The sequence below is a fragment of the Phalangium opilio genome, unplaced genomic scaffold (assembly GCF_054372755.1).
Source record: "Phalangium opilio isolate 3A_F unplaced genomic scaffold, DU_Popi_V2 ptg000017l_1, whole genome shotgun sequence".
In the NCBI taxonomy this organism is placed as follows: domain Eukaryota; kingdom Metazoa; phylum Arthropoda; class Arachnida; order Opiliones; family Phalangiidae; genus Phalangium; species Phalangium opilio.
Genome location: NW_028324151.1, coordinates 4934793 through 4944071, shown reverse-complemented (window position 1 = coordinate 4944071; position 9279 = coordinate 4934793). Strand labels below are relative to the sequence as shown.

At 38.2% G+C, this 9279-nt stretch overlaps 4 protein-coding genes across 4 annotated transcripts; 3 read left to right on the top strand and 1 right to left on the bottom strand.

Moving 5' to 3' along the window:
* The first annotated feature begins 300 nt into the window (after positions 1-300).
* LOC149702646 (cytochrome b-c1 complex subunit 6, mitochondrial-like) lies at positions 301-1078 on the top strand. Its single transcript, XM_089866518.1, has 3 exons — positions 301-610; positions 700-802; positions 867-1078. Exons 1-2 carry the CDS (start codon positions 397-399, stop codon positions 798-800), a joined length of 315 nt encoding a protein of 104 aa, XP_089722644.1. The 5' UTR covers positions 301-396; the 3' UTR covers positions 801-802; positions 867-1078.
* Mkp (MAP kinase-specific phosphatase) lies at positions 933-1871 on the bottom strand. The gene is made up of 2 exons (XM_089866516.1): positions 1488-1871; positions 933-1411 (listed from the first exon to the last, which is right to left on the bottom strand). Exons 1-2 carry the CDS (start codon positions 1705-1707, stop codon positions 1014-1016), a joined length of 618 nt encoding a protein of 205 aa, XP_089722642.1. The 5' UTR covers positions 1708-1871; the 3' UTR covers positions 933-1013.
* A 2953-nt stretch (positions 1872-4824) lies between these two features.
* LOC149702644 (uncharacterized) lies at positions 4825-7439 on the top strand. Its single transcript, XM_089866514.1, has 6 exons — positions 4825-4981; positions 5046-5147; positions 5493-5674; positions 5752-6716; positions 6818-7011; positions 7102-7439. Exons 1-4 carry the CDS (start codon positions 4825-4827, stop codon positions 6127-6129), a joined length of 819 nt encoding a protein of 272 aa, XP_089722640.1. The 3' UTR covers positions 6130-6716; positions 6818-7011; positions 7102-7439.
* On the top strand, positions 6305-8797 carry LOC149702643 (uncharacterized). Its single transcript, XM_089867137.1, has 5 exons — positions 6305-6416; positions 6606-6716; positions 6818-7015; positions 7509-7738; positions 8200-8797. Exons 1-5 carry the CDS (start codon positions 6305-6307, stop codon positions 8653-8655), a joined length of 1107 nt encoding a protein of 368 aa, XP_089723263.1. The 3' UTR covers positions 8656-8797.
* Positions 8798-9279: the final 482 nt, after the last annotated feature.

The window sequence follows — 9279 nt, the reverse complement described above, 5'->3', positions numbered from 1 at the left end:
TAAGTTGACATAATCTCAAAATCTTTGAATCAAGTAGAACTTGAAAACAAAATTGTTCAACTCGACCTTAAAGCGCAGGGGAAAGTGATAACAGTCATAACGGTATAACCGAGTCTGTTCAGTTCAGTTCGGCATATGCGACTTACCATTGGAGTTGCCCATGGAGTAGTTTTACTGGAGTGATAATGTAGATTCCTTAAAAGTGCCTTCCATTTGAATAGAACTCCTTGAATATTGCTCCATAGCAACTTGAGGACGCCGTAATGCAGTGTTCTCCATCTAGCGGTGATCCCATATTTTGACCTTCTCCGTTCCGTTTTAGGCTTAAGACTTATCTCTGAAATCCTCGCTTGTTCAACGCCGGGGTTGATTTGATTACCGTTTAATTAGTTCTAAATGAATATTAGTAATTTAGATTTAAGTATGGTTTTCCAAAAGCCCGTAGTTTCGGCCCTAACCTCCGCTAGAGCGGAAGAAGAACCCGAAGTAGAAGATGAAGAGGTTGATTTGATCGATCCCCAAGTTGAACTGAAGGAAAAGTGTGCTGAGGAAGCTAAATGTGTAGCACTAAATGAGCGTATGCAGGAATGTGCAGCCAAATTAAGCGCCGGTAAGTTAAATTTTACATTAATTATGCAAAAAAATCACGCAAGGTTAGTCTTAAAAACTAATAAAAATGATGTACCTTATATATTACAGGTGAAGGTCAACCGGGTGAAACTTGTACTGAGGAGCTTTATGATTTCTTGCACTGTGTGGATCATTGTGTTTCTAAATCATTATTTGACAAATTAAAATAGAAGTAAGTATTCCCTGGACCACTTTTAAACACTAATTAAATTTCTAATTAATTATTTTTCTCACAGCATTCAAGAAATTATTATATCATCTATAAAAAGCATAGGAAATAAAACACAAGAAAAGAAGACTAATAATAATAATGTAGTCTTTTATTAATAAATTATATTTAATTTGTGTCTGTTTAAATTAAATGAGAAAAATCAATTAAATAATCATGTTTTTGAATTGAAAACTTCATATTGTTTCAGTTGCTCAATAAAGCCTGCATTGGGACAAATTGAGGGTCTAGCTTCTTTAGTTTTGTTAAACGCTTCTTCATAACTTAATTTTAATCTATTCATGATGTAAGCAATGATTATGGTGGCGCTTCTTGAGACACCAGCATTACAGTGCACTAAAACACACCCTGATTTAAGAGATTCATCAATAAATTCAAAACATTCATCATAATATATGTCAATTTTAGTTTCAGGAAGGTCTAATATGTTTAGAGTCTTAACTCTAATCTTGAGATCTTTATTTAGGCTTAATTTGACTCCAGAACAGTTCAGAATGTGTGTTATGTTATTTTGTTTCAAAAGAAGTTCATCTTGGGCTACATCTTGGGAACCTTTTGAAATTACGTCATATTGATTTTAAGACTTGGTTGAATAAAAACAAAACCTCCAAAGAGATGACAGACAGACCTAAAAGTAGCCCCGGTAAAACGCGCCCAATTTGAATATCCGGTTTTAGGTCAACAACAAAGCCATGACCTTTCTCAGATTCAACATTAGAGGTCACAAAACTTCCATCAGCTGATTTTCTCTCAGTCACAAAGCTACCATCTATAAATTGAACTTTAGTTTCTACTTTTCTTAAAGCTTTCTGCGAGGGCAGTTTTTTGATATCATCAAGAAAACTCATTAAAAAAATTTATTCAAAATGACCTCTACATGTACTCCGCGACTAAGCCTTTCTCAGGGTCTCATCTAGGGCTGTACATAAGCATATTCTTTCATTAGTCAAGTTGACTAGTGAGCCACCCCCCCCCCCCGGATTCCGATTTCTTTTAGTAGTCAAATACCTTGGCTAGTGCCTTATGAACAACCCTGGTCTTACCCCACCAACCACCACAAAAAAAAAATACAAAACTGATGTCCCAAGGCGGCAAATTCAAAATGGTTACAGTTCATGATTGTATTTTATACTCGTTTTTTTAATCAGGAGTTTGCACTTGCTAAAAAATATGAAGTTAGATATTGCGAAAGGCAAAATTGAAGTTATTAACATCAGTGTAATTCAAAGGTACTAGTTCAGCCTTCAATTTGCGGATCGCTGTACTGGAATCATAAAATGGCCACCGCCGCGGAAGAAATTTCAGAAAAATACGCGTTGGAGGGCGTCAGTGACAATGACATTATTATGTCCATTGATCGCGTTTCTCTTATATTTTTGGTGAACCGTTTCGAACGTCGCGTTACCGCGGAACATTCAGCCGCGTCGAATCTTCTACCACATTCACCGAGTCGTGATATTACTAAGAAAGAAAACTTCAAAACTGCTGATAGAGTTGACATCTTGACCCTAGCTCAGAACCCCGACAGGGTTTTAGCGAGTAAATACCTCCTTTGTCGCGTTATCTCATTTGTCTTCAAAAGCACGACAAACGCCTGTTGCAAGAACAAAGGGAAAACCTGCGTTATCTTTTTGGCTGAGGATCCGCAGTGTGATTTGGCAATTCGAGTCAGAATATGCAATTTTTTGAGCAGAAACGAAGACGTGCAGAACTTGCTATGCGTGGGTTGCGTTGTTACCGTAAGAAACCCAAAAATCAAGATCATTACGAAACTTGATTTCTATGAAGTAATTTGTAAAAACCTAGAAGACTTCTTCATCTTCGGTACGGATTTGAAGAATACAATCTTCAGTAACTTAGAATTTGAAAAGCCCTTACCCGAAATAACGGAAGACAGTCCGGATGTTGAAGAAGTATTTATTGATATGCGCTACCAAGACTTCAGGCTGAGAATTGAAGAAGGTAACAGAGAGCTAGCCAAGAAGAACTACAGAAGGGCTCTGATTACATACGACGCAACCTTCGACATTTTCCCCAACCATCCTGAACTCTTGGTTAACCGGGCCACTGCCTATTTAGCTATGGGCATGTATGTTAAAGCCGAACAAGACTGTAATCAGGTGTTATCTAAAGAGCCGGATAATTACAAAGCCATTTCGAGGAAGGCGAAATCTCTCAACGGGCAAAAACGATACGACGAAAGTTTAAATTACTTGAAGGAGAGACTGGACAATGGAAAATTCGAGACCAAAACAGCTCGCAAGGAAATAAGTCGCTTAATGAACCACACAGAGTTGTTACTGAAGCAACGGGAATTGGGGGAGTACGATTTCTTGCGCTTGTACTCGAGTCGAATTTCAAGGACGCGCTATAACTACGCTGACTATGACAAATTGGTTACCATCTTCGAACGCCCAGAATTAATTTTCACAAACAGAGAACGAAAAGGATTGAAAATTAACCAGGATATTGAAGCGGGATCTTTGGTTCTCGCGACCCGTTCCTTGAATATCGTCATTCCGGAAGTTGGTGACGAATACGCCTTCAATTACGAATACGGGCGTCTATGGATTGATAAACAACATCCGATGAGTTACCTTCTTAGTTTAGGTGTTAAGAACGGTTTTAATGACAAGACTCTCGATGGAAAGACTGTTTACCAGATGTATGGAGGTCCGAAATACGGATACCTTGACAATTACGGTGAGATAGACAAACCCAGAATTGATGCCATTGTTAAGTACAATGGCTTCGCATGCCAAGAATTTCCTCCAATCTTTTCGCAATACGGACTCTTCTTCCTGCCATCCTTCATCAAGCACAATTGCATCGAGGCTAACGTTTTGTGGCGTGTAAATGGAGATTTCCTGATAGTTCGTGCTCTGAGAGACCTCAAACGGGGCGAAGAACTAATCATGGCTCACGTCGATCCAGCTAAGATGTATTCCGAACGCCACAACACGTTGAAAGAGATGAGAGACGTCGTTTGCCCATGTCCACTATGCCAATATGAAACCACCATACCGGAAGAGATGCGAAAGAAAAGGGAATTCGCTATCACCAGGCTGCTAGATTTCATTTCTGCTAGTAAAATTTTTACCGATCGTCCAATAGACTTGGAATTGCTTTTCGAGCACCTGAAAGAAGTAACGGACCTTGGCGACGAAGAACCTAGTCAGTACAGTGACGTCTTTAAAGCTGTGGCGTATTTCAACGTCTGTGAAATGGCCTACAAAATCTCAAACTATCCTCTGGCCCTAGAAATGGGTGAAGAAACGTTGAAATGCTTGAAAGAAGTTCCGGCAAGTCCATTGGTCCTCGAAACCTCCGTTCTCTTGGCGCATTGCTCAAAAGACGCCAGAGATAGGCAGGAACAAAAGAGGTTCATGCAAATTTACCGCCAAACCATGAAGCTTTATGAAGGTGTCGATTTACCGGAAGTTTGAACAGTTGATAAAGTTCCAAACCCGGAAGTTTATCTAAATAAATTTCAATTATTCTTTACCATTCTTTCCTTGTTTTGCAAATTGACCTTTCGATTACGTTTTTTTTTTAATTTCAATATTTTAATAAGAAATTCGTTTGAAATTGATAACTTTTTTTAGTACGAAGTTTGTTCAAAATTGATAAATTTTTGTAAACAAAGGTGATAAATTCTTGTAAACAAAGTCTATAAATGATTTTTATAACGTCATTCTAATTACATTTTACAAACTATAAGTGGCTGGAAACCTATTGTTGGGAAACTACAGTAGAATCCTACATTAGACTGGCTTATGGAACATCTAAGGTTGAATTTTAGTATTTTTAAATAAATAACTTGTAAATTAATTGTAAATGTACGCGTGTAAGCGAACCTTGGATTTTCTATTATAAGTAAACATTGCAAAGTCTACCTACTACATACGAAATAAACTTCATTAAATTCCTTTAAACATATATAGAACTTCATTGTTCACTACACCATGATTAAACGTAAAATAATCAAAATGAATTTCGAGTTAATCGCGTTATTTTACATCTTCAATAGTCTCTTTGGGGTAGCTTTAGGACAAAATGACCCTAAAGGTCGAAAGGACATCGCTAAAGAACTTGAAGCTAAAGGAATAAAAAAGTGCGTGGGTAAGTAACGAAACTGGGGGGGGGGTGAAAATTAAGACGTTCTAGTTAAAGTTGGTCATTCCAGCTTCGTCAAAATTACCCCTTGCATTGGAAGCTAGTCATTGCGATGGAACTTGTAACGTCAAAGTGGGGCACAACGTTTCAATGAAAATAGATATAATCCCGGGTAAGTTAAAAGAGTCAAACCATAAGTTTATAAGATATTTTCCATAAGTATGACACTACCTATACTTCGTAATGCTAGTCTTAGACTTACAGCTCGAGCTAGTTCGAGAACGACGGAAGCGAGAATTGAAGTCCTACACTCGGTGGTTAATTTTGCAGGTCTTCCATCTTCATATTTAGTCTATACTAAGCCTTTGGCAGCGCCTCACCAGGCGTCGCTTTACCCTGAATCTATGACCTACGTCACTTCATTATAAGCTGTCACAAATCAGTGACAAACTTATGGAACATATCGTATGAACATATGGTCTCATTAAATAATAATCCCGTATTAATTCCAAATTAGGGGCTTGCGCGTCCTTGACCATGAGGGCCCAATACTCTAGCGCTCTGACTGGTAACAACTTCTTACCAGTGGCACCAGGACCCATCGATTTATGCACTCAAGGAGTCAAATGTCCTATTCTACCTGGTCAAACAGTAAGCATACAAAAAAATGAACAAGTGATGCCATTGGTCGTAACCAAAGTAAGAAAACTAAAATTTAACACAACCTTGTTGTGATTACAACTGGTTTCAAAACCATTACCGTCATTACGTTACAGATGGAATTTCAGCTGCTCGTTCGTTTATGTTGCGAATCAGTCCCAGGATGGCAAGCTGCACTTGGCCCTAATTGCTCATTTCCGAACGATGAGGTAATGTGCGTCAAGCTTAAGCTTCAAGTGGACCCAGCGGAAATGCCCAAAATGCCTGCGTTTCAACCATTGCCACCAGCGACCTTCCCTGGATTTCCAGCTCCTGGAGGAACTGAGGTTCGCAGTTTTCCAGCACAGCCGGCTTTCCAGGGATTTCCCGGTTTTCCCGCTCCAGCCCCAGCCCCAGCTTTCCAGGGATTCCCAGGTTTTCCCGCAAACCCCCAGCCCGCCATGCCCCCGATCCAAGGCTTTCCTGCTAATCAACCAATCCCACCGCAAGGGTAAAATTCCGCTGTGGTTTGAGAAATGTTTACTTATTTGTACATCAACAATTATCAGTAATAAAAATATTGTCCGCGTATCATAACAAGATCAATGTCCATTCTTCCACGAATTCTTAATTTGTTTAGCGCGATCTCGAACAGAATATAGGCAAATTTAAAACAGCACGCTGAGTAAAATGGCCATGACGCAGACCTTTGTGATTAGCTTTGGATTATTTTTAATTTGGGGAGTTGGTGTTAATTGTCAATTGGAGAATAACGAAGTACGATCCTTAGTTCAAGCTTGTGGTAAGTTACATAACTAAATTACTGAGTTTAAATCAACGGTAATTAAATTTTGTGAACTCTGTTTGATTTTATAACTCGACTAATTGATCATTTAACCCCCAAAATTTGAGTCCATAAATTAAGCGACTTTCAAAAATGACGACCGTGGTAATTTCATATTTCTTTCTTAACTTCTAATTATGGTTACAGACGATACCACAGCGAAACCGCCATTAGCAGTTGCCGGAAGTTGCCCACCTAACCCACCATGCGTAGTTCAGAGCGTAAACGATCAACGAATGAACATCACCTTTTTCTGTGGTAAAAATTTTAAAATGACGCCATGCCTTATAAAGATTGGCGTTTTACCAACACAATTTTCAGTACATGAATAAATGGTATTTGTCATTGTGTACCCTTAGATCGGAACTGTGTCAACGTTACATCGAAGGCTTGGTTTCAACCCATCTTACCCGGACTCAACTTTCCCTTTATCCCATTGGCTTTGGTACAACCGAATGCCTGCGAAGACTTCAAGAATACATTGAAATGTCCACTGAAAGCTAACAATACCTATTCACTTATAAAAGCGGGTCCCATCTGGTTCATACCAGCTGTAAGTACTGTATTTAATGCGAAAACAAGGAGAATATCAAGTATCTCATGCAATAATTTATATTGAAATCACTTTAACTGATTTCCGCAGGGTACCTACGTATTAAAGTTGTCCTTGATTTGCAACGAGGATGAAAGCAGACCGCTGTTTTGCTTCATGTTTACATTTCAAATATCTATTTTACCACCCATAAGCTCCCAACCTCTTAAGTTTAATTTCAATTAAATGTAATCAAATTGAAGTATGATTGTAATGTAAGGCCGTTTTCCATTGGCTGCTACTAATGTTCCATGGAGCAATAATTAAATGTGCTTTTATTTTCACTCCATTAAAATTACTCCATGTGCACCCAATGGAAGGCTATTTTTGATTTCTCATTAAAAACATTGATTCCTTAAAAAAACCTGGTCTAAAATTACTATTTTGCAACTGTGAAAATACATGATTCACTTTAGTTTAATTGAAAATTATGACGGTTTCCTGTTCAATTATGGCAGACTCTAATCCTAAGATTGTTGGTGTTCAACTTGAGAAGGATGCGACGACATTGGAGTCAAAGAAAACGAGTGAATTGATAATGGAATGGGTTACAGCGAAAAGTGGAGAAATTCCAATTGACCTGAATAGGGTGCCGCCAATAATGAACCACGCCGCCTTGATAAACCACTTCAAATTCGAAGTAGAAAAGAATAGAATTATGTGGTTGAAAAGCAGATTTCGAGAAGAGGTAAGTAAATTAAATTATTTCCTTATAGGTTTTAATGGTAATAGTTAGTATAGGGCGCTGTAGGGTAGCTGTGGCCAGGGATAGATTTAATTTTAGAAGAAGGAATGGAGAAAAGAGTAATCTGGGCGCTCGTTAAAGTCCCGGACCCCCTTCCTCGGGACGGGGGTATGAAAGAAGAGGCGGGTCGTAGCGACAGAGGTAAAAGGGAATTACGTATTTTTCGCCGTCCCCGTTAGCAACGTCATCCAAACGTAGTTTAAAACTGAGCCAATAAGATAATTTAAACTTTTCGTTACGTATTGGAGGGAGGGGCTCTATACTGGGTGGTCTATGAGTCGGACTGAAGTAAATACTAACCGTTCTCCATTCCTACTTCTAAAATTAAATCTATCCCTGACCATTGTTAATCTTATTTACTTTTCTTTTCAAACGGCCGTCTACCCTTTAAAATTAAACAATAGGCAAGAAGAGTATCCCCACCAGGAACCAAATTAGAGCGACTTAAAGCGCGTCGCGAAGAATTGAAACGGCCGATATTTCGAGTCTCTAAACAAATGCTCATCAAAAACGCATTCAATTACCCAGAACCAGACGAAAATCATTGCGTAAACCCTTTCGCCTACGTAAGAAAATCCAAATTAGCTCCGTATAGACCACACGAACAACCTTTTTTGGAAGACGACCACATTGACACAACTCCAAGTAATATTATCGGGGATATCTGCCGTAAACACGTGGTTTGTAACAACCAAAATTATCAACGTTGTCCCGGTGATTTTGTAGTTTTACCACCGTATGACGCGTCTCGCGTTAGCAGCAGTAATAGTAGTCATGACTCGACAGCGAAATCATTGAATAATTTTAAAATGAATCGATACAAGTCTGGATACTTTGTGTCCAGCGACCAATTGAATTGAAATTATAAGGATTTTATACGTTACTTTATACGTCACGTGACATATTTTTTTTAAAACATTACGCGGTTGTTAGCAGTAATAGTAGTCCTGACACGACCGCTAAACCACTGAACAATTTTAAAATGAATCGATTCCAAGTCCGGTTACTTTGTGTCCAGCGACCAATTGAAATTATAAGGGTGCAATATTTTAAACGTTTCTCCACGTTACGCTACACATTTTAAAATATTACGCGGTTGTCAAGCTGCAATTGACAATTTTAATTGTTTTACTCTAAAATATACATACAATTGTATAATAAAAGTCTCTTAAGGTGAATTTTTACTTTTTAAATAAAATTTTTTTATAATAGGAAAAGATTTCACGTTCTTGCATAATTAAACAACTCTTTTCCTTGGTAACCGCATTTCTATAGAAACCTGTTTTTGGTTGTCTGTTTCAGCTGTTAGTGAAACAGTTTATTTGTATGTGGTTCGTATTATCTCATGAATATTTCAATCAATCAAAACTCTCACGCAACTAACAAATAAATTATATCAGAAGGGGATAACAGAAGAAGGATGACAAACTGTATCTTCTTAATACTTTAGTTATGTAACGTGATTCTTCCCAAGGTCACCCTTT

What these genes read in the sequence shown, in the direction of transcription:
- Mkp (XM_089866516.1), bottom strand. Translation starts at nt 1,707, where the DNA reads ATGAGTTTTCTTGATGATATCAAAAAACTGCCCTCGCAGAAAGCTTTA. An exon ending in TTTACCGGGGCTACTTTTAG is followed by an intron (nt 1,412 to 1,487) that starts GTCTGTCTGTCA and finishes TAATTTCAAAAG; the next exon opens with GTTCCCAAGATGTAGCCCAA.
- LOC149702643 (XM_089867137.1), top strand. Translation starts at nt 6,305, where the DNA reads ATGGCCATGACGCAGACCTTTGTGATTAGCTTTGGATTATTTTTAATT. An exon ending in GAACATCACCTTTTTCTGTG is followed by an intron (nt 6,717 to 6,817) that starts GTAAAAATTTTA and finishes GTGTACCCTTAG; the next exon opens with ATCGGAACTGTGTCAACGTT. An exon ending in CTGGTTCATACCAGCTGTAA is followed by an intron (nt 7,016 to 7,508) that starts GTACTGTATTTA and finishes CAATTATGGCAG; the next exon opens with ACTCTAATCCTAAGATTGTT.
- LOC149702644 (XM_089866514.1), top strand. Translation starts at nt 4,825, where the DNA reads ATGATTAAACGTAAAATAATCAAAATGAATTTCGAGTTAATCGCGTTA. An exon ending in GAAAATAGATATAATCCCGG is followed by an intron (nt 5,148 to 5,492) that starts GTAAGTTAAAAG and finishes ATTCCAAATTAG; the next exon opens with GGGCTTGCGCGTCCTTGACC. An exon ending in TGCCATTGGTCGTAACCAAA is followed by an intron (nt 5,675 to 5,751) that starts GTAAGAAAACTA and finishes ATTACGTTACAG; the next exon opens with ATGGAATTTCAGCTGCTCGT.
- LOC149702646 (XM_089866518.1), top strand. Translation starts at nt 397, where the DNA reads ATGAATATTAGTAATTTAGATTTAAGTATGGTTTTCCAAAAGCCCGTA. An exon ending in TGCAGCCAAATTAAGCGCCG is followed by an intron (nt 611 to 699) that starts GTAAGTTAAATT and finishes TATATATTACAG; the next exon opens with GTGAAGGTCAACCGGGTGAA.